This window comes from Budorcas taxicolor, chromosome 11 (assembly GCF_023091745.1).
Source record: "Budorcas taxicolor isolate Tak-1 chromosome 11, Takin1.1, whole genome shotgun sequence".
Lineage (NCBI taxonomy): Eukaryota > Metazoa > Chordata > Mammalia > Artiodactyla > Bovidae > Budorcas > Budorcas taxicolor.
In genome coordinates, this window is record NC_068920.1 from 132,461,371 (window position 1) to 132,485,107 (window position 23,737).

A 23,737-nucleotide genomic window follows, 5' to 3' on the forward strand; every position below is an offset into this window, starting at 1 on the left:
GAACCTGAACCTGCTGTGGTCGCCTTGTCTTTTGGGGAAATAAGAACCCACTTCACTCATGCAGGGGAAATAAGAGCCCTTTCTTAACGGAGTTCCTTGATCAGATCCAGGAGGGGCTGGGATGTTGGCGTGCACCTGAGGCATGGGTAAACACCTGGCCCGAGGTGCCTATCCTAGATCCTGTCTCTAAAGGAGCTCTTGTGACCTCTCCTGCAGACAGGAGGCCACCTAGGAGGTGGGGGTGGGAAGCAGCCCCCTCCACAACCTGAGCCTCCCCAGCCATCTCAGAATGTGCACCAGGAGCCCAGTGTCCACTCTGGGCTAGGGGCTCCTGACACACAGCGATACCTTGAGGACTGACTTGGCCTCGGGTCCCTTCCCCTCCGTCACGTCTAGAAACAGTCCCGGGGTGAAGTCAAAGCAGCCTGTCCCTGCCAGTCAGGGCAGGAGGGAGAAAGTGGTTTCTTCCTTCAGACACCACAGGGCCCTCCGGGATCTGTGTCACCCCTGCCCCTCAGCCCCCACTTGGACCACAAGTGAAGAGTGTAGGGGGAATGCCAGCAACTGGGAGTCTGAAAGGTCTGGGTTCAAGTCTGGCTGTGCCACTTCCCAGCTGCGTGAGTTTGGGCAGCTCTCACCACCTCTGAGCCCCAGGGTCTTTATCAGTGAAGTAGGGACAACACCCCCTCTCTCACAGGCTGTCATGTGAATGAAAGGATGCTGAGCCAGGGCTCAAATGGGATTTCCTTAGCATCTGACACCAGTGTGAGTGGTCCAGGACCACTACACCCTCATTCTCAGTCATGGCCTAACGGGACCCTTGATTATCCCAGTGGGAGCAGACAGGAGGGCTCACTCTGCCTGAGTGCCTTGGGACCCCTGCAGTCCTCCGGGGAGAGGTAGGTGGGTCCAGCAGGGGGCTGACATTGCTTTCTGTTGGTGCTGACACCTGGGGTGAGCATCCCACAGGTCCCTCAGACCCCATGCTGTATGACCCTCAGGCACTGTCCAGCTGAGGCCAAATGCTCCTGGGCCTCAGAAGAGGAGAGCATGGGATGGTCATGGCTAAAGATTTTATTCCAGAAAGCCAACCTTGTCAGGGCCGCGGCTCTCAGGCGTCACGCTCTGAATTCAAAGTAGCAGTCCCGCCTCTGCCGCTCCTGTGGGGAGACCCTCTTCCCCGACGGGAATGTCTGGTAGGTCCTCAGGTTCTCAGGGGCCACTCTTAATAGATGCCACTTCTCCTTCGGGCTCAGAGGAGGCCTGGGGGGTGAGGGTGGAGCCAGTGTTATGCAGTGAGCCAGGCCACCAGGGTGAAAAAGGCCCATTTTCCAGCCCATGATGCTGGCTCTGCTGGCTGCTGGTCAGCTTAGCATCTGGTAAGTCACCCTGCACTCGAGATCAGAAGGACTGGTGTTTGTACAGAAGCTCAGTGGTTAAGAGCAAGGGCATGGGTGTCAGGAAGCTGGGATGGATTCCAGCCCAGTTCCTGCTAGAAGTGTACACATGTAAGATGGACTGATGTTGGTACCTCCCTCCTAACTTTGCTTTGAGGAGTAAATGAAATAATGCATGCAAAGCACTAATAGAATGCCGAACAAGGAGCGAACACTCAACACACGTTCTAAGAATGTGCTGCAACTACTGATGATGACGGTGATGGTTATGATAGTGGTGGTAGTGGTGATGGTAATGGTGGTGAAGATGATGATAGTGGTGATGGTGATGATGGTAATGGTGATGGTGATGATGGTGATGAAGACGATAGTGATAAATAGAGATGATGACGGTGGTGATAGTGATGAAAAGGACAGTAGCAATGAACCTCAGGGAAGGTCAGGGACGTTCCCCAGGCCACAGAGATGATCAGAGTAAAGGATGAGTGCAAGCAACGACCCTCTTACTCCCAAACACCTCACTGGTGCTCTGTGTTAGACATGAAGCCATCAGCAGCAGCACGGGCTGTTAGGCAGTTGGAGAAGGGACAGAGCTAGGGCATCCTGGGGTCCCTCAGCTGTAGGAGATGTAGATACTGTCTGGTGAGGTCTCAAGAGGAGACTTGTCCCCAGGCGAGGCCCCACAATGTCTCCAGGGATGGACTGACTCAGAGCCACCCCAAAGTGGTGAGATGGCCAATCTAGAATCTTAGCATTGGTGTTGGGAAATCTGGGTTCCCTCCAGTTCTACCTCCTACTAGACTTCCCATCTGTTCAAGTCCCCGAAGCCATTACTAAGTCAGTTTCCCTATTTAGAAAATGGGTCCATCTGTCCCACAGAGAGGAATCTGTGCATGCTAAGCTGCTTCAGTCATGTCCGACTCTGTGCGACCCCATGGACTGTAGCCCACCAGGCCCCTCTGTCCATGGGATTCTCCAGGCAAGAATACGGAAGTGGGTTGCCGTTTCCTCCTCCAAGGGATCTTCCCAATCCAGGGATCAAACTGGTGTCTCACATCTCCTGCATCGGCACCGCTAGTGCCATCTGGGAAGAATCTATAGGTGATGTTAAATTATATCTTCAAAAACCATTAAACTCTATGGAAAGGGTTGCTGCTTTATCAGTAAACAACAATGGCAAGACTCGGGGCTCCTGAGGCAAGCAAAGGTCAGCATGGAGTTGGAAACCCAAGATCTGTCCACTAACCTTCCGATGCCCCCTACTCCATAGGACACCTCACGGCACAGACTTCAGACCTCCCTGCCTGGGCGTCAGGAGGGAGATCAAGGAAACCACATGCCTGGGTTATCTCACAGGGCAGAGCTGGCCTTCCCTGGGAAAAGAAGCTCTCCAAATTAAAAACCGTGAGATACTTTCATATTTCTTAGATAGACTGCTGGGCTTTGAAAAAATATGGTTGAGTCCCTAGGAGTACGTTTCCTCTGAGTCTACACGAGGGCTGGATATACAGTCCCTGTTTTGTGTAGTACTCTGTAGGTCCACGAGAGGGCAGCAGCTCCTTGCTGCACGGAGTGGCTGCGCCAGCGTTTGGACCAGTGTAGCTCCAAGGCTGCCACGGCAGAGGAACGGTCCTGCAGATTCAGGCCAGCAAAGACGAGGCGGTTTGCCGCCAAACTCCCAGCGCATCTGACCAGGCAGATGATCTTCCTGATTCTGCCCATTCAGGTTCCTGGCCTCCCCTCCTGAGGCTCACCCGCTAGCTCTGTTCAACTGTCACTCTGTGTGCTGCAGGAGTTAAGAGTCTTAACTCGTTTCTCAGTCTGGGGGCCTGCAGGCCTGGCAAGAGCCGGCGCCCTGTGGACACGAGCTGGTGAATGCGCGGAGGAGGGGAGGGAAGGCACTCACAGGTCCGTGGGGATGGGGTGCCGGTCCGACTCCCTCACGGGCAGCACGAAGTAGGGGACCCGGTGCACCAAGCCTGTCTTGTCTTGATAGTGCTCCCGATGCCGCTGCGCCATCTACAGCCCAACCAAGGAAGAGAGGACCGGTCGTTAGTGCGCGGGAGTGACCGCCGGCGCCTGCTCCCTGCCCGGCTGTACCTGGGCAGAGGGTTGGGTCTTCTCCTCTCATGCCCCCAAAGAAGAGTCCCCAGCTGGGTGCGCTCCTGAGCCCCAGCTCCTTGTCTGACTCCTGGTGATAATGATACACCCCATGCCAGCTGTGCTGGTCGAGTCAATGAGGCAGGGGACAGCAGAGGTGAGGTATGTGAGGCCTTGGTCAATAGGTGGCCCAGGTAAGCTACATGCGTGTGTGTGTGTGTGTGTGTGTGTGTGTGTGTGTGTGTCCGGCTCTTTGTGACCCCATGGACTGTAGCCCGCCAGGCTCCTCTGTCCATGGGATTTCCCAGGCAAGCGTACTGGAGTGGGTTGCCAGAGTGGAGTGTCTCCCTTTCCCTCCCTCCCAGACAGGCTGTGCTTTGTGAGCCAAGACAGTGGTAAACGCCTTCCCCAGGCCTCACAGCACGGTTCCACAGCGCCTCAGAGTCTGACCCCATCAACCTGGCCATCTCTCCTGGGGAAGCCTTCTCATGCCGTTCTCCACCCTGGGGACCAGGAGACATCCGGGTCCCTGAAATCAGGCTAGGAGGGATGTTTGCAAGGATGCTGAGGGGCCATGAGGTTTCCAAGACCACAGCAGAGAGGGATCCCTGGCCTCCCAGAGGTGGGCGAGCGTCTGTGAGCCTGTGGCCCTCGGGGACCAGGTCTGGGGGAGCAGGATAAGGACAAGATGGGGGTATGGGCAGACCCTGCCTCTATTTCTCCAAGGGCAGGGGGGTCTGAAGTCAACTTGGTGCGTTCGTATGTCCTAAGTCGCTTCAGTCGGTGTCCGACTCTTTGTGACCCTATGGACAATAGCCCGCCAGGCTCCTCTGTCCATGGGATTCTCCAGGCAAGAATACTGGAGTGGGTTGCCATGCCCTCCTCCAGGGGATCTTCCCCACCCAGGGATCAAACCTGCATCTCTTATGTCTCCTGCATTGGCAGGCGCTTCTTTACCTCTAGCACCGCCTGGCCCGGGCTCATCCTCAAAGGGCCTGTGGAGCAGGAGTTGGTGTGGGGTGGGCACGGGGATCTGGTGTACTGTGAAGAGTAGACTTGGGGCTGGAGCCTGGCTGGGGCTCTGCAGTCCTCAACGTACAAGATTCATACTGGGGGTGAACCTTAGGCTTTTGCTCAGAAAGGAAGTAAGTGAGGGCCCAGGGGGAGAGGCGACGACTTGGGGGAAGTGATGGCGGAAACACCCATAAGGCCCCCAGCTCTCACAGCAGTAGGGGAGCAGAGATGAGCCACTGGAGCCCCCAGAGTGGGGAGGTCAGATTTGGTGGGGAGAGTCAGAGAAGCAGAGCACTGAGACCCTCCACACTCCCCAACCAAACTCACCAGGTTCCCTGCTGGCTCAGGGGCTCTGCAAAAGCTAACAGAGGCACTCTGGAGGCTGAGAGTCTCCCCGGGCCACCAGCCATCACTCCCTTCCCATGGCAAAGGAGAGGGAATGTGGGGGGAGTGGGGAGGGGGTGGCCGGAGCCCAGCCAGGACCACCCACCTGGTAGAAGTGCAAGAGCTCGGCCCAGCGGCTGCTATCCAGGTTGAAGCGGGTGTAGCTGGGGGTGTGCAGCCAGCGGTCCCGGGTAAGGGTGCGGTCCCTCAGCACTTGGGTGGGGTTTGGGGAGAAGATGGTCGGGAAGTGGCTGCCTCTGCTGAAGGTAGTGGAGCTCCTCCCCAGGGCTGCGTTGCGCTGGTCCTGGAAGTACTTGAGGGTGGTAGTGCCGTAGGAGGAGCCGAAGGAGGAGGCCACGCCAGGAACGTGGCCTTTGTACCTGAGAGAGCAGGGCAGGGGGGCGGTGGAGGGTTCCAGGCTAGTTCCTTAAAGACTGGGGGCGAGGTCAGTGGGTCCCGCTGGTCACCTCCTGGTCTCGAGAGGCTTCCTAAGGTGCCCGCCCAGCTCAGGCCTCAGGGAAAGGACACATGACAGAGATGCTGGGCCTCTACCTCCCACAGAGATCTCTCCAGACCAGAGGTTCACAAGGGGGCCAGGACACCCGGGTCCAGTCCTGACCCCCTCAGCGAGGCTGTAGGCAAATCGCTTCTCCTTGATGGGCCTCCACTGACGGAGGGGTTGACCTGAAGCTGTGGAGGCTGCCTGCACCTCTGAAAAGATAGCGCTAAGCCATGTCTGACTCTTGCGATCCCATGAACTGTAGCCTGCCAGGCTCCTCTGTCCATGGGATTCTCCAGGCAAGAATACTGGAGTGGGTTGCCATTTCCTTCTCCACGGTTCCGAGGTTATGGCTGAAGGGGCAGGGGTCCAGGTGGCCAGGGCTCCAGCCTTCCAGCCTGCCTCCCAGCACCTCAGCCTCACACAGCACCATCCACTCGGCCTGGAGAGCTTGCCCAGCTTCTGGAGCTCCGTCACCTTCTATGACCAAGGGGGCCAGTGGAAGGGACAGGAGGAGGCAAGAAGAGCCCCCTGGGGACACAGAGCAGAGCAGAACAGACCTGGCATGCTCAAGAGCCCTGGTTAAGCGAGACTCACAGAGAGCATGGAGACTCGTTTGGGGAGAGGGTGAGAAGAGTCAGTGACATCAGAGAGCATGGGAATCAGATTTGGAGCAAGGATATCAAGAGGTCAAAGCCTCCTCCCCGTCAGCACAGCTCCCCCAACCCCCCTGCGCCGGGCCCTCACCCTCAGAAACCTGGCCCTGTCCCCCTCCCGCCCAGTTCTGCCGTTGGAGTCACTCTCGCAGAAACGCTGATGGCCTTTCTGCAGCGCTGGACACCGTGGGCCACTCTCTTCTTGAAACATCACTTGTGGTTTTTATTATACTGCTCTCTTGTTTGCTGTTGGTTTTCATAAACCTCTCTGTCCTCATCATGTCCCTCCTCTGTCCACTTCCTCTGGGGTCTTCCTTGCCGCCCTCCCCCTGCCGAGTCCTCCTGGCGATGGCCCCCACGTTCTGTTCTTAACCCTCACCGGTGTGTGGAGGACCCCCGGTCTACATCTCCAGCCCAGAAGCTCCCCCCAGGCTTCAGACTCCTGTGTACAGCTGCACACTCCGCATCTCCCTGGGATGTCCCCCAGCCCTTACTTCCCACCTTCACCTTCCCCAACACTCCAGCCCCACCTCAGTGAACAGCACCGTGCAGATGTCCAAGACCGAACAAGCATCCGTCTCCCCCAGTCTCATCCCTCACGTCCAATCAGCTGCTGAGCCCTGCAGCTCCAGTACCCCCACCTGAGCTCAGGCTACCTCGCCTTTCATCTGGACTTCAGCAGGAACAGCCTCCCTGCTCTCCTATCCGCTGTTATACCTCCAGCCCATTTCCCACACTTCAGCCAGACTGAGCTTCCTGAAGTCAAGTCCTTAGCATGGCATTCCAGGCTGTCCGTGGCCTGACCCTTGCCTTCCTCTCCCTCTCATCAGCCACCCTACACCCTGGTTGTAGAAAGCATTGCAGTTCCGAAGTGGAATTACTCTCCCCACTCCCTCCCCCTTTTCCTCTCACTCTCCTCACCACCAGGGTCTTGCCCTGTGCCTCCTGCCACCAGGAAAGACCAGCCTGCCCGTCATCCCCATATCCCCCTGCTCTTTGCCTCCACTACTGAGGTCCTTTAAGTCTTGTTCAAATGTCAGTTATTTGAAGAAGCCTTTTCCTTGTCGCCTCTCCCAGGTCAGTCGAGGTGGTCGAGGTGGGTCCTGCTCCCTGTTCCCTCTGTGACCTAAACCCCTCTCACCCTGTCCTGCTGTTGTCTGCTTACTTCTCGTCTTCCTGTTAGATCGCGAGCTTCTCGAGGGTGGGGTCTGATCCCATCTTACTCATGTTTTATCCCCAGTTTTCAGAACCAAGTCAGGCACGTGGTCTGGGCAGGAGATGTCTATTGAACAAACAAGGTGAGTGGCTGACATCCCAACAGAGCCAATGATGTTGGACCTACAGACACCGAAGGCCAAGGGCCACGCTCCAAGGCCCTCTGGCGCGTCTCCTGGGATCATTTCACTGCAATGCTCCAAGTCTTACTTCCTCTCAGTTGAGCTCACTCCCCACGATGAAAACATTCACAGGGACGCCCTGGAAGTATGGGGAGGCTGCCAGGCCACTGCTACATCGAGGGCTTCTCCATTTCAGAAGCTCATCCTGCACCAGAGGCCAAAGCACGGTGAGACCTTTGAAGTCATGCTTCAGTGTGACCTCTGAGAGCTGCCCTGGGCCTCAGTCTCCTCAGTAGGAGGATAGGTGTTAGCTTAGAGTTAGACAGAAATGCATGATTTCATCTTTGGGTGAATGGAGAGAAAGTTAAGCATGGAGATTACTGACACACCTTCCGATTGGCTTTCCACTGTAGGCATTACAGGAGTCCTTCCAGGTTCCTGGTCCTATCCACCCTCTGTGGCTCTACCTTCCTGGGGTCCTGCAGCATCTGAGGATGTCCAGGGCCAGAGCAGGGAGCAATGGAGCTGCTGAACCAGAAGCGGAGGGGAGACACCCCCACTGAACTTGGGCCTTTCTCCAGCCTCGTCTCTCTTGTCCCTTGGTTTCTCTCTGCCCTGGGGTCCTAACCCTCTCCCTCCTGCCGTAGCACCCTTCCTGCTGGCCCCACCTGAGTTCCCTGCTGGCGGCCATGTCTCCGGCCCTGAGAAGATGGTGGGGTGGCTGAGTGCTTGTGAGCCTGTGGGGTCACCTTGGCCACTTCCAGAATGGAGTCCTCCTCTTGGCCCATGGCCTTCCCCTCCTGGGTCTGGAGCACCCCCTCCTGCCTCACCAAGGCCTCCTTCTTCCAATCCATCCCTCCCTGTCTCTCTCGGCCTCTGTCCATCCTCCCAGTCACCTGAGATCTCTCCTCCTTCCTGAGCATCTTCCCTTCTGCCTACAAACATGCAAAGCTTTGCCTAGATTGCAAAACCCTACACTTGGCCTTGCTGCTCTCTAGAGCCCTTTCTCTTCCTTCATTTCCAAATCTCTCCCGGGAATGCTCTGTACTTTCTGCCTTCATTTCTTTCGTGCTCATGCTTTTGTTGACCTCCCTCAGTCTGACTTCTAACCACATCATTCACATATGAGCTTATACTTCTTCATTAAGGTCATAGAAGATCATCCGCTGGGAAGACGCATAACCTGGAGGTTCTTTGTTTTGAGTATGAAATGTAATAAAAATATCAGTTCAATCATCAAGAAGCCAAAGGCAAGCAGTGGGGAGATGCTTCTTCCTTCATCCTGAGGAGTTCTTTGTGTAGAGGGAGCCCTTCTATGTTAGAAGTGGAGGGGCATCTCCCTGGTGAAGACCAGGGAGAGTGAAGCCCACTCTCCTTCCCCACTTTGCTTGGAAGCAAGGAAGCCCACCCTGCTCCTCCACGCCCTGTTTTGGGAGATGCACTCTGCCCTTGCCCTGCCATCTCATTTGAGGGTTCAATGTCAGCCCCATTGCCTAATGCCAGCGTCCCTCGTTCATCTTCTTTCCCAGGTGGTTCAGAATGCAGCAGATGAGAGAGGTGATGTCACCCACCAGTTGTTGCCAAACCCCAACACAGAGAAAATAAAGCAACAGAATGAAAATGAACACCCGTCTACAGCGTTCTGCAGAGAAGAGAGCGTGACCCGAGAATGAGGAACTGGCCAGCCCTCCAGGTGGAAAGGCAGCTGCGTGGAAGAACTCCGGAAATAGAGCACCCAATGCTCTTCCTAAGACAGTGTTCAGTGATGAAATCCTGCCAATCAGCAATGATTCGAAAGGAAAAAAAAAACACTCAGGAATGTAGAACCTCTGTTAGAATGACTGGTAGTTACTTCTCATCTATTTAAGGGCAGAACTAGGAATAGCTACTAGGTGAAGGCTGGTTGCAGAAGAGAATGTAAATGTTATAAAACCTGTCAAAGGAAAAAAATAATTTAAGTAAGAAAAATTGAGGGGTGGGTGGAAGGTAGATGGGAATGCACTTAGGATTTTTAAAGCGCAGTCAACCCATGGCATCCAAAATTGAAACACGCTGGTAAAAATAACATAATTACTCTAACCCCGTAATGGGTTTTATTCTCTCTCCCTCTCCTGTTCTCTCTGTTAGAGGGAACTTTTAGAAACAAATATCTCTTGCGATGAATTAGCATTTATCTAAAGTCTGTCCTTCCATTTTACTTCAGTATCTTTCTCTTCAGTTGAGTCTGAGTTAGGTTACATTTCATGCTTTTCATTTTAAAATAGTAAATATGGTATGATCATCTTTTTATAAAACTGTTGTCTATCTTTCTACCCATTGTCCACACACCCATCCATTTAGCCTTTTTATCTACATAAAAAGAAACCTAAAAAGAAGGTCAGGTTAATCCTCGGTGTTTGGATTTGGGGTGATTTGTGAGTTCTTCTTTACTTGAACAGGTAATATTTTTTGAGTGAGTCAGATGGCATTAAGAGTTACTCATGCAGCTCAATATCGAAACAACAAGCAACCCAATCAAAAAATGAGAAGACCTAAATGGCCATTTCTCCAAAGAAGACAAACGGGTGGTCAACACACACATGAAAAGATGTTTAACGTCACTATCAGAGAAGTGCAAATCAAAAGTGAAACGAGGCACCAGCTCACACCAGTCAGAGTGGCCAGCATTAAGAAATCTACGGATAACAAATGCTGAGAGGGTGTGGAGAAAAGGGAACCCTCTCACCCTGTTGGCCGCAGTGTGAATGGATACAGCCACTATGGAGGATGGTAGGGAGGTTCCTTTAAAAACTAAAAATGGAACTATGATATGACCCAGCAATTCCACTACTGGGCATTTGCCTTGAGGAAACCATGATGCAAAAAGACATATGCACCCCGATGTCTGTCTCAGTACTATTGATAACAGCCAGGACATGGAAGCAAGCTAATGGTGGGTCGATGATGAACGGATAAAGAAGATATGGTGCATGTATACAGTGGCATATTACTCAGTCATAGAAAGGAATGAGAGTGGGTCATTTTGTGGAGATGTGGATGGACTTAGAGTCTGTTATACAGAATGAAGTCAGGAAGACAAAAACAAATATATATTAACACATATATGTGGAATCTAATAGAAAGTGGTACAGATGAACCTGTTTGCAGGGCAGAAATAGAGGTGCAGATGTAGCAAATAGACTTATGAACATGGGGAGGGGAGAAGGGAGGGGTGGGATGAACTGGGAGATTGGGACTGGCATATATCCATGTGTGAAACAGACAGCTAGTGGGAAGGCGCTGTGTAGCGCAGGGAGCTCAGCTCAGCAATCTGTGATGACCTAGAGAGGAAGGATGGGCCGTGGGATAGGAGGTCGGTTCAAGAGGGAGGGGATATATGTATACTTATGTGAGAGTTGGACTGCAAAGAAACCTGAGCACCAAAGAATTGATGCTTTTGAACTGTGGTGTTGGAGAAGACTCTTGAGAGTCCCCTGGACTGCAAGAAGATCCAACCGGTCATTCTGAAGGAGATCAACCCTGGGATTTCTTTGGAAGGAATGATGCTAAAGCTGAAACTCCAGTACTTTGGCCACCTCATGAGAAGAGTTGATTCATTGGAAAAGACTCTGATGCTGGGAGGGATTGGGGACAGGAGGAGAAGGGGACGACCCAGGATGAGATGGCTGGATGGCATCACTGACTCGATGGATGTGAGTCTGAGTGAACTCCGGGAGTTGATGATGGACAGGGAGGCCTGGCGTGCTGCGATTCATGGGGTTGCAAAGAGTCGGACACGACTGAGTGACTGAACTGAACTGATAGCTGATTCACTTTGTTGTACAGCAGCAACTAACACAACATTATAAAGTAATTATACTCCAATTTTTTAAAAAAAGAGTTGCTTTATCAGGAAGCCACTGTGTGCTGGTGAGATGCTAGGCATTGAAAATGAGAAGCCTGCATCCCTCAGCCCGCCTTCCTCACTCCTACTCCTCACTCGTTGTTTATTGATTCCTGGAGTGGATGTATGTGCATAGGGGTGGTCAAGGATCCAGTGCTATTAAACATGAGGAGGGAAGGCCCGTTCCCGTGGGCAGGGGTTGTTGTATGGGAGGAGAGCTGGTGGAGCTCCATGAAGGGGTCTCCATTGGCGGAAGCTTTGCGGGAAACCTCAGTGGAGGGGAGGACAGACCTGGGTCAGCCGCTCCTCCCCTGCTCTTCTACTAGGCACTGGTGTTGCCCCAGAGTCCTTTTCTCTCTTCAGGGACCCTCTCCCTCCGGGAGAGCTCGTTCACATTAGACGTCCAACACCAAGGACACCCAGATCCGTGTCTCCAGCTCCGATCTTTCTTCTGGCCACAGATCCACACATCCAGGTGTCCACTGAGGGCTTGCCCGGGGCATCAGACTCAGCAGGACCAAAACTAGCCTACTGTTCCTCCTGGCTGACCTTGTCTTGGTTAACACCACCTCCATCTACAGAATCGCCCAGAAACCAGGCCTCACCCTACTAACCGCCACATCGGGCCTCTCTGCCAGTCCTGCTTCTGCCCTCTCCTTAGGGATTTCCCATGGCCCTCCTCCCTCCCAGGGCTACAAGCCTCCTCTTTGCTTAACTGGGCAGCCTCGGATCTTGTAGCAATTCCCCTAGACCAGCAGTCCCCAAACTTTCTGGCATCAGGTACTAGTTTTATGGAAGACAACTTTTCCACAGACAGTTGTGCGTGTGTGTGTGTGTGATCACCTCCACCTCAGATCATCAAGCATTAGATCCCGGAGATTGGAGACCCTTGCCCTAGACCAAGGCTCATCCCCTGCAGCCTGTCGTCCACACTGATGATAGAGTGATCCTTCATCATCAGATCCCCACGGTGTACCCCTCTTCTCACTTTCCCAGAGGTGCCCTATGCCCTGGACACGTCACTTACATCCCTTGCATGCTCTCCAAGCTTTCACACACATTTCTCCACCTGGAAGGCTGCATCCCTGCCCAACCAGGGGGCTCTCACCCTCACTCACAGAGCCAGGTTCCCTGTTGCCTTCCCCGACCACCCGCCTACCCAGCATCTCTGCCCCACAGTAGGATTATGACCCTTCATCCAGCTGGAGATCCGCATTAGCTCATCTCCTCTGCTAATGTGAGTTCTCCTTTACCCCAGAAACCTACAGTGTCCCTGATCCATGACAAGTGCTCAATAAATGTTCGCTGTGAGAGGCATAAGTCCAGAAGCTGGGGGAACTGTGTCCTGGAACATCGGGCTCCCATGTGCCAAGGGCACACAGGCACGGAGCATCCCACCCCCAGAGGCGGGTGTGCATCTCAAAGAAAGGAGCTTTAGAAAGGTGACGAGTCTTCGTGATTCTTCTCTCCGCCATACTCCTCCTCTGCTCCCTGCTCTCCCACCTTCTCTGAATGCCAAGATATTTGCATCCCAATAGAAGAGAAGCCTTCTCCTCCGCAGAACCTCCCAAGGTTCTGCCTGGATTCTGGATTCGATTCAGCTCCTGCTGTTCTGGGTGGGGTGTAAGAGGTGTGCCCATGCATGTGTGTATGTGTGTGTGCACGCACACATGTGCAAGCATATGCACATAGTCATATTTATTTAGCTCTCAGGGGGCACACCTTGACCAGGTCTATGTGCCCGTTCTCTTGAGTTTGTGAGCCACAAGCATGATCGCCCAGTTCCATGATAGAGCTCCATTTTTGTGGAGTGTATGGTGGGCCAAGGTGGAAAGAACAGAAGGGAATGGTATGTTTCACAACTGGGCATCGGATGGTCCCTATAGCACTGTTGCACCTCCTCCTCCTCCTCCTCCATCCCTGTCCCTCACCCGCCTGCACACCACATAAGCTTGGAGACGGTGCTCAGCCTGGTCCACCACAAAGGTCCACTGTGGTTACTATGTGCACAGAGAGCCATCCCTCCCTCCCTCCCTGTTAATAGCACTGCTTGGCCCCACAGCTAACATTCAAATTAATTACCGTGCACCATCAGGGATCCCATGAGCAGCTTATCAACTAATTAACTTGCTACTGTTCAGCGTGTCCTCATTCCATGAGCACCCTCTTCCCCACACACTTCCTGCTGAGTATGGTTTTGATCAGATCCCTCCCCTGGGCAACAACTTTCACAGTTCCCTATCACCTGGGAAATGAAGAACAAACTGGGCCAGGTGCACAAGGCCCTGCTTGACATGGGCCCTGTGAGAGGTCTTTCCAGTCCAATCATCCACTTCCTTGTCCCACTGTGACCAAGCAGGACCCTACGGGGCTTTCCTAGGACACAATCCCCCCCCCCCCCCCCCCCGGGCTCCCTGATCCCCCAATCATGTCCTCTGCCTGCTCTTGTCTGTAGAAAAACTGTAGCTTCCTAGGCCTTTCCCGAATTCAAAAGAAGAAGAGATGTGAGAAAATGCAGAAAGAAAGGGAAACAGTCAGGCAAGACAAAAATAATACTAGTTCGGTCATTAAACAAAGTCAAGCACCTCTCGTTCCTCCTCAAGGACTATAGATAATATTCTAAGCTATGTCCTGTGAGCTGTGGTGCAGATACTGAAACACCCACCAGGTGGAAGAAGTTAGTTGCATGCTGCCCACAAGTGTGTAGACCCCAGAATGGTTGGAACCAGAAGGTTGATGATGCTGACTGCTGATTACCTCACCACCAACCAATCAGAAGGATGCCCACAGGCTAATCAGGCACCCCACAACCCTCCTCCCTCACCCTGTCCTTAAAAGCCTTTCCCTGAAAACCGTCAGTGAGTTGGGGGCTTTTGAGCACCAGCTACCTGGACTCCTTGCTTGGTGCCCTGAAATAAACTTGGCACTTCCCTTCACCACAACCCAGGTCAGCAGGTTACCTTTACTGGACACAGGCGAGCAGACATAAGTTAGGTTCAGTAACAGCTTTGCCACTCCAGGCAAATAGGCCATTTTTTGCTTTCAAAGCATATCCTGCTGGTAACTCCAGTTCATGCCTTTCCGCAGGGCATCCCCTCCATCCAGAAGATGCTTCTTCCTCTCCCCAAATTCTGATCTTATCCATCCTTCAAGGTACTTTCATATATCCCTCTTCCAATCAAGCCTCTTCTGACCCACCCATAGCCCATGACCATCCCCATCCCCACTATTGAACTGTCTCTGTTCTTCGTGCCTCTCTTATGTCTCAGCCCACATTCTGCTGTGCTGTCAACATCTGTGCCCTGGTAAATTCTTCCTTTCTGAATTGCAAACTCCACGGGGACAGAGGGCTGCACTACTCATACCTGAGTCCCTATATTCCTGATACTCAGTAGGTACTCTGGAAATATTTGCTGAATTGATTACCAGCTACCAGAGGCTCAAAAAAAGACTTTGATAGGGTCACAACTTCTGCGGCTGAGGCAGTCCATGTCCTTGCACAACTGGCACCGCCAAGGTCCCCACGACCTAAGCAGCTGCACCATATTCACGCTCAACCCTCACTAGGGCAGAGCTGCCACAGGCAAAAAAAAGGCTTGCGTCTATGTACGCAGGATTGCTTCGGTCATGTTCACCTCTTTGTGACCCTGTAGACTGTGGCCTGCCAAGCTTCTCCATCAGTGGGCTTCTCCAGGCAAGAATACTGGAGTGGGCTGCCATACCCTTCTAGAGCACTGTATTTCCTGCTGCCCTAGCTGCCAACTCCCCTGTGTAAGCTGCCAGAGCCCCTGCGATCCAAGGAGCTGCACCATCTCCATACCTGGCCCTCACTGGGGCAGACCCAAGTCCTCCAGGGCAGCCGCAGCAGCAAACCCCAGTGGACAACCCACATGCAGAGGTGGAAATAAAACCATAATTGAAACCCAGGGGCAATGTGGCTAAGGAAGAAGACTCAAAACCTTCCCACCAGCTCTACAAGCTACAGATTAAATCCACATGATCAACTAGGCAGACTCTGTCTATGGAATATAAAAGGACATTGAGAGCTCCCACAAAAGAAAACACACTAGTTCTGATAGCTGTGGACATTAAAGGCAAGAACACACAGGAGCAGGACCAGATTAGAGTCTGAGCTTTCCTGATAGCAGGTCCAGAGACCTGCACAGTGTTGGAGGGCATCCTAGGGAGATAAGGTGGACTGTGACTCCCAGAGAAGGAAAGGATGCTGACAGCAGAGACTCAAGACAAACATTTATTATTCTTGTGCTTTGACTTGTTCTGTAGTTTATTTTGGATTGTTTTTCTTTTTTTTTTTTTACCTTTTTTTCACTTTTATGTAGTTGTCAATTTATTAGCACTATGAAATCTAATTAAGCTTTTGAGCTTCTTTTACTTTTTTTTTAATTTTTTTTGAGCTTTTTTTTCAATCACACTTTTTATTGCTGTTATAAACTTCTGCCTCTATGTTGGCCTTTTGCAGTTCTGTGGAGTTTTCCTTTTCCTTCTTCTTCTTTTTTTTTCTCTTTTTTGAATTTTTAATTTTTTAAACCTATTAAGATTTTTCTACACTTATTCCTTTGTTTGCTTTTCCTACTTTTCTTTTCCCCTTGCAGTTAATCTTTAATATTTACTGAATTGAACTGACAAATGGGAGCACATTTCTAAGGGCTGGTGACTTTTCTGTAGAGAGGGAGAGTCCCTGTTACAAAGCCTGGGTCTCCAGGGACCCCCATCTCCTATTTTTTAGAAAGGCTCCCAGTCCCTCAGGGCTGTGTGAGTGGCATCAGGTACCCATTGGGGCACATGCATCTCCTACATCCAACCTGGTTCTCCTCCACAGGAGATGGCCTGTGTTTTGTGCCCAGGGATGTGTTTGGACTGGGAGATGGGTGAGGTGTTGGGGGAGGCAGAGAGAGCCTGGATCTGCCCTAGAAGCAGGAAGCACAGAGTCAATGTTCTCCCTGGAAAAGCCTTACAACCCCAGGGACTCTGACCCAAGAGATGGGACAGAGGCCAAACAATGGCACAATATCTGTGTGCTGATAGTGTGCTGGTCCACTAAGGGACCAGATGGAGCATCCTAGTCTGAAGACCAGCATCCTCTTCCCCTCAGTACCTAGAATCAGGCCTTGAACGCTGTAGGAATCTGATGATAATTGCTAACAGCTGTGGACAGCAGGGTGTTGCTATCACAGAGACCTGGCTGGTGAACTTGATGAATGACCTTGGGCAATTTCTCATCTGGGTTGTTGTGAAGATTCAAAAAAAAAAAGTTTGTATAAAGCCCAGCTCAATGCCTGGCACACAGTAGGTGCTTATACATGGGCGTTCACAGTGCTGCTACAGGGCATCAGCGGCCTGGTGGTAGCCCAGCTCTTCCATCACCAGCCTGAGGCTCAGGCATGTGCCCCCTGCCCAGACCTTAGTGACCATATCTGGAATGGGAGGTGGGAAGGCTGGACTACCTGATTTCTGAGGTCCTTAATATTTGTCAATATTCTCTGCCTCTATGAATAAAACTGGTAAGGGGGATGATTTGAGTGTCAGAAGAGACTAGTTGCTCTTAAAATCCTGTGATTAATCTTTGAAAAGGCATACAAAAATAATAATTACCCAAGTGTGGTGAGAAATCTTGGATTCTTTCATTACATCAATAAAATTGCCAGTGAGGTAGCATTCAGACATATAAGACAACTCAATCCATTCCTTGTTGATGAGAATCTTTAGGGCGAATACATCCCTCCCAGAAAGATCCAGCTGAGAAAGGTAGCCCATATAGGCTCAGCTGCTCATGCTTGGAGCCTTATTTATGATTCACTTGTTATCACAATTTCTAGATCAATCACAGAACAGGGCACTGCAGACAAGTGGTATGGATAGAGAAGCATCCTAGGATTGCTTCTGAAACATGCAGCTTTCCTCCCTGCAGTCCCAGACAGACTAGGGGAGCTCTGGGGGAGGGTTAGGTTCCAACAGAGACTGCGGAGGGCTTAAGGAAAAAAACATGTCAATGTATAAAATCAAATTTCATGCTAAACACCCAGAATATGCTGTAAACACCACTATCCAAGGCTGCAAAGACGGTTCTGAACTAAACCTTATGTATTCACACCAGACTGAAACCCATCCAGGGCAACCTCCCTCCCCTCATTTGTTTGTCTTAACCCAACATCTGGCCCATCCCAAGCACTCAACATGTCTTTATCAAGGGAATGCCCCAATGATTGAAAGGATTAATAGGAAAATCCTTATTCACCTTTTCTAAGACACCAGGCTTGACTTCAGAAAACAACTGTGACCTGGCAAATCAGCTTTGCCAGATGGGAGCCAAAGCAGCTTTTGAGTTCCCCAAGAGCCAGGAAAAGCTCTGTCCACAAAGGGGCTGGCTTAAAGCTACAGCACCTGCCCCTAGTCACTGCACCACCTCTGTGTGCAGAAATGACTTTAACATCACAGCTCCTCCATGTCCTGCTTATTCTGCTTCAAGACAATCCAAATGTCATATAAAATAAGCAGTGGGACCTCTTCATGATTTTGTGGTCTATTTAGTTTGCAGAAGAAAGCCTATATTTTTTCACCCACACGGAGTTAGTGACTGCAAAACTCTCAAGACATTAATTTCATTCATCCATTCAGTTGGGATGTGCAGACACAGTGCAGGTGGATTCTCAGAACCCAGCCCCCACCCTCAGTGCTCATGTCGACTGGTAGGAGAGAGAAGACCGTCTCACACCTTGGAAGAGAAGGTCGGAAGTGGAAATCTCACTTTGAAAGAAAGGACCAAACAATGGAAGGGAACAGCAGACTTGCACCTTCGAGGTTTGGAGTGTGAAAACATCCTGAGCAAGGAAAGGTAGGTTCGGCCCTGCATCCGACAATGCTAAAGGCCGGGAAGCTTTCAAAGGCGGCATTCTTCGAGGATTAAGTGAGATCAGCGGGAGAACCCGCGACGCGTCCTGATTCTTTCATCTCTGCTTCCGGGTGCGCACCCGCAGGCATCCTGGATGCCTGCACTGCGCTGAGGGACAAAGAGCTCACTTCCTTCCCCAGGACACCTCATCCTCTTGTTTCTGCCCAGCAGAAACACCATTCCCTCCAAACACCAGCCCCACACGCTATCTTCCCCTCCTCTCCCTGAGCCGGACCCCATCCACTGTTATCCCGGGCAGGCGGTATGGCGCCTACTAGGTGAGGACTTCCCACTGAAGGGTAACTGGAGAGCCCCTGCCGCCCCCAGACACTGCATGGTTTGAGAGTGCAAGCCCCTGGGGAGACCACCCCACCAAGTGAAAACTTGGCCCAACCTGGTTCCTTCAACTTCACACTCCGCGGGGATGGAGTTTCGAGGCGGGAGGAGGATTTTGTGGAGGGAGCAGAGGAGGGACTGCCCCCAGGGACTCAGAACCCCAGCCCCACCCCAGGTTCAGGCGGGGCTGACGCGCGGCGGTCTTACCCGGGCATGAGGCCGGGGGGCACGTAGGCGGCATTGAACTCTGTCAGTAGGGTGCCCGCGCTGCGAGAGGCCATGATGAGGGCGGCGAGCGCGCAGCGAGCCGGGGCGCTCCGGCCCCGCGGTCAACAGCGCGGGTCACCCGGCAACCGTGCACCTAGCAACGCCCGTGTGGGGCGTGCGTGTCCGGGGGCCCCGCACCCCTCTCGCCTTCCCCTTCTTGGAGTAGCCGGCGGGACGCGCCCACAAGATGTCCCCCTATCTCCACGAGCTCTCTTGTGTGACCCCAGCAAATCGTCGCTCCCACCCAAGCCTCCGTTTTCCCATCCTTGAATGGGTGCATCTTGCGGCTTCACTGCCGGCCCAGATAACTCGCTCCGATGCCAGTGCCGGACGCAGGTGGAAATGGCGCACAAAGCCGCAGCCGCAGTGCTGCTCAGCCCAGTGGCCATGGGGACCCCAAAAGCCGTCGCATCCCAAGGTTGCCGGCTGCGCCTCAGTTCCATGGGGCCTTCCAGAGGGGGCTTCAGGCGTGTGTTCTACTTGACATGTTTGCCCAGGACTCTCTGTAATTTAATGTGTGTGTGTGTGTGTGTGTGTGTGTGTGTGTGTGTGTATACACGTGGGCGCACGCACACACACACACACAAACGTGCGTCAGAGTGAGGGACATGTTTCTCCTTAATCTCTTCTTTCTCCCTAGGAACCTCCATCTCCTCCTCTCTTTCCTCTCAAACTACCTCACAAGCGTGGTTTATAGGGGCAAAGCCAATCGTGAAAAGGTCCAGAGTGCGATTCATATTTGCCCCATCTCTGCAGTTCAGTCCCTCCTGTGAATCCAGGGTTGGGCCTTGCCCCAGAGAGCAAAGCTTCAGAAGGCTGGGGTGAGGTTTCTCTGTTACAGCATCTGCTTCCCAGCCCGTGACTTCAGTGCCCTCACATCTGGATTTCTCCAGTGACCCTCACACAGCCCTGGGCCATATGTAGGGCAAGGCAGGGGGCCTTAGGTCTTTAGTTAGGGGTGGTGGTGCTGAGTGTGATGACAGACAGCCTTGAAGGCGCCAGGCTCTTTGCATCTCACCCCCAATCTGCTCCCCAGCTCCCCCTGCAGCAGGCCGGGAGTCAACAGAGAGTCTGTGGTTCTGCAGTTTAGCGTCGTCCAGCACAATCTCACTTCATCCGTCAGATGAGAGGTGTTACCTTCATAGTTCAACTCTGTCCATGGCAGCTGATGAAAACGTCAGCTTCCAGAATCCTCAGAAGGCCCTCTGGGACCAATGACAATGGAACTGGGGGCCCCAGGCTTCCAAGAGATGCAAGAGCAGGAAACCTGGGGCCCAGGGAGAAAAAGGAGCTGAAAGGAATGAATGGTTGCAAAGGAGGTGGAAGAGTCTCCACCCATCCTCCAAAATGCAACCACATCTGTTGATTTCTAAATTCTCCATCCAGAATGTAGGCTATGATAAGAACAACATTCGTGAACATTGTAAAAGAACGGCAATTAGTCCAAGGTGTCACACTCCAGGAAGGTGGTCCTAATGACCCCCACCCCCAGACAAGGTCCAGTGCCCACTCCCTCCCTCGATTCACAGCTTCTGAGCTGATTCCGCCCGTGGACCCTTTGCCCTGCGTTCTGTGTGTCTGTGTTCTCTTCCGTTTGTCACTTTTGCTTGAGGGCCAGGACCGTATCATATGCATGTCTGAAACCCCCGCACCCGGTACTAGGAGTTCAGAACATGTTCACCAAACAACTTTATACTAGAAAGTGAAAGCGCAAGTCACTCAGTCATGTCCAAGTCTTTGCCACCCCATGGACGATACAGTCCCTGGAATTCTCCAGGCCAGAATACTGGAGTGGGTAGCCTTTCCCTTCTCCAGGGGATCTTCCCAACCCAGGGATCGAACCCAGGTTTCCCACATTGCAGGTGGATTCTTTACCAGCTGAAACACAAGGGAAGCCCAGGAATACTGGAGTGGGTAGCCTATCCCTTCTCCAGCAGATCTTCCCAACCCAGGAATCGAACTGGGGTCTCCTGTATTGCAGGCAGATTCTTTATCAACTGAGCTATCAGGGAACTAACAGTCAGCCCAAAGGGTAATAGTCAGGAGAGTAAAAATTAAAAAGTGGGCTCTGGCTTAGGTATCAGAAGGGTCAGTGGCTCAGCTGACAGGTACTCTGTTCTGACCAGGTGGAATTGCTACAGCTTTATAGATATGGAAACCAGAATTCAACAAGGCTGCAGGCCTTGCTTAGGGAAAGTTCAAGGACTTTTTCCTACAGATGCACAGGTCTATAGGAGGCCCCATGAAACTCAGCCCCTTCTTGAGAACCTCCAGAGGGCCTAGGGAGGGGATGGACTTTTTTCCCCTGTAATGCACCTACAAACCTTACAAAGATCACCTGTTAGCCTTAGGGCTGGAACATGCTAGTGAATTTACTTTTCAAAAAGAGAGACAGTCAACATCTATTTAATTAGACATTCACTTTTATTGCATAAATACAATATTCTAAAATATTCTTTAACTCAATATGACTGGATAAAGTGAGAAAGGAGAAGAATTTGAGGAAGGGAAGAGAGAGAAGGAATTAGAACACAAAGAAATAGAAAAAAATAGGATAGAGCAGGAAGGAAACACCTAGAAGGAAGGAAGTTCTTGAGACATCCTACAGGTCACTTAGACTGTAGAATTCGAAGGGAGTAACCTCCTGTCACACCCCGTAAGAATTTAATATTTCTTTGTTTTTAACCTTTTGACTGTTCAGCTAGGTCACCACGCTCACTCTTTTATCCTGTCAACAGTCACTGAATAGTCTACTATCCACAGGAGAGTGTGCAAGCCTCTGAGGCTGCAAAGGGGCAGCGCTCCAGGGTCTCCCAGTTGGGGGGCCGGGGGAGGTAAGTGGAGCAGCCCAATGAAGCAGTGGATGAGAGAGGGTAGGGGCATCACAGACAATGACTGACCCAGCTCAGGTGCCGTGCGGCTGCAGAGGCACTTCCAGCTGAGTCTAGCCGAGAAGCTAAGGGTGCAGCAGGGCATTCCATGCACAGCAACGTAAGAGCAAGGGTGCAGCTGGCCCTGCAAAGGCTCCAGGCCCAGGGATTCCAGCCTCCAGGTCCCTTTCCCCCTGAACCCTTCCTGGGTGTGCTGCTAGAAGAAAGGAGGGGCAGTTCTCCTTTGGTCCTTAAAAATTCTGCCGCAGACACCCCTTCCCCCACCTCTGGGAGCTGACAGTTCTCCCCCAGAACATCTTGCCACCTGGCACCTAAAGCACTGCCCTTAGTAAAACATAAGCCTCGGAGGCCTTCACAGTCAGGCATCTCTGGTCATGCTGAGCCTGGCTCCTGGGCTCCCCAGAAGTACCACTTCCACCCTCCCAGATTCCAAGGGGTCAGGACTGGCTTCCTGGGGTCATAACCTCCATGAAAGCAGAAGGAGGAAAGCATTCGTCTTTCCTCTTAGGGCTTCCCTGATGGCTCAGATGGTAGTGCAGGAGACCCGGGTTCGATCCCTGGGTCGGGACGATCCCCTGGAGAAGGAAATGGCAACTCACTCCATTATTCTTGCCTGGAGAATTCCATGACAGAGGTGTCTGGCGGCCTACAGACCATGGGGTCCCAAAGAGTGAGACATGATCGAATGACTAACACTTTTCTGAGGGTCTGGCCAGCAGGCACAGCCTGGATGTTGCCTGGTAGATGCTGGTTTTCCAGCTGCAGGGCCCTGGCTGGGATTTCTACCTAGCACAGTGTGACCCCCTCAAACAACCAGGCCCACCCCATCCAGGCCCCCCGAGCCTGGTGGGCAGCAGCAGCCTTGCTAGCCAACTTGACTGGTGGAGGGACAGCGAGGATCACCCTGAAACTGTGCAACAGCCTAGCTTCCGGTACACAAAGGTCATCAAGTTCCCTCTCCTCCACTGGAGGGGGTGCCTCCCCACCCCAGCCTACCCCTCTCATCCCCACTCCTTTCTGCCCACTTCTGATGGCAGGAGAGCTGGGCTGGAAGGCCCTGCGGAGAGGTGGGCTGGCAGCCCCGCTCCAGGAGCTGTGAGAAGACACCTGAAGCTGAGCAGAGCTTTATCTGGGAGCAGGCGGCTGCTGAATAATGAATTCAGACTGTCTGCACTGCTAGGCTGCGCTCAGGCGCACACGACACACACACACACACACACACACACACACACACACACACAGATACACACACGCTGGGCTGACAACTTGGAGGGGCGGGAGCTGGCAGGGCTATGAGTCTCTGTGAGTCGCTGGAGGGAGCCGCTGGGCTTGGTTGCCTTGGTCTCTGTGGGCCGCATTGGAGGGAGAGGAGGCGGCAGCAGAGAGGAGGGAGGCGTGAGTGTGCTGAGTGCTCCATCCACAGAGCTCGTTCCTTCCCCGGCTGCTCCCTCCTGGCGGTTCCGGGGCTTCTCACACCAGCATGGCCTTGCTCGTCCACCTCAAGACGGTCTCCGAGCTGCGGGGCAAGGGTGACCGGATCGCCAAAGTGACTTTCCGAGGTAGGGAAGCCCCCATCTTATGGGGACCCCCAGCTCTGGGCAGATGGGATAGAGCAGCGAGGGAAGGAGGGATTGGAAAACTTCTAGCAGGCTTGGGGCAACAAAGCTTCTCACGGGCAGCCATCTGCCCCTTGCCAGGCTAGCCATTATGATTTCTTGAAAATCAGGGTCCCCCTGTTTCAGTATCTGCGTGTGCGTCTCTCCCTGCACCGGCCAATGTGCCAGCCGGAGGACTGTGGAGTCCTTGGCCTACAGGAGGTCCTGGGGAGGCAAAAGCAAGAACCCCACCCCCAGGCTCAGGGGACCCTGGGCCCCCTCTTCCCCTCTCTCTCTCTCCTGCAGGCTGGTTTCCTTGGGCACAAAGTGGAGGTGGGGTCCCAGCCTGACAGACCCAGGCTCCTAGAAACCAGCATGATGGCGATACTGTTGGCTTCTTTTAGGTCTGTCTGTGGTCAGGGATCCTTTGAGCCCCGCGAGCCCCTCTCACTGTCAGTTCTCTTCCTA

General features: G+C 52.7%; 2 protein-coding genes across 2 annotated transcripts in view; one reads left to right on the top strand and one right to left on the bottom strand.

Moving 5' to 3' along the window:
• Positions 1 to 1,118: 1,118 nt before the first annotated feature.
• FAM166C (family with sequence similarity 166 member C) lies at positions 1,119 to 18,797 on the bottom strand. The gene is made up of 4 exons (XM_052649819.1): positions 18,724 to 18,797; positions 5,002 to 5,275; positions 3,304 to 3,416; positions 1,119 to 1,263 (listed from the first exon to the last, which is right to left on the bottom strand). Exons 1-4 carry the CDS (start codon positions 18,795 to 18,797, stop codon positions 1,119 to 1,121), a joined length of 606 nt encoding a protein of 201 aa, XP_052505779.1.
• A 4,357-nt stretch (positions 18,798 to 23,154) lies between these two features.
• The window catches only part of OTOF (otoferlin), an 89,677-nt gene continuing 89,094 nt past the window's right edge, over positions 23,155 to 23,737 (top strand). The window contains exon 1 of the mRNA XM_052647757.1: positions 23,155 to 23,233. Coding sequence (XP_052503717.1) covers positions 23,155 to 23,233 — 79 coding nt within the window. The remainder of the gene's footprint in view (positions 23,234 to 23,737) is intronic.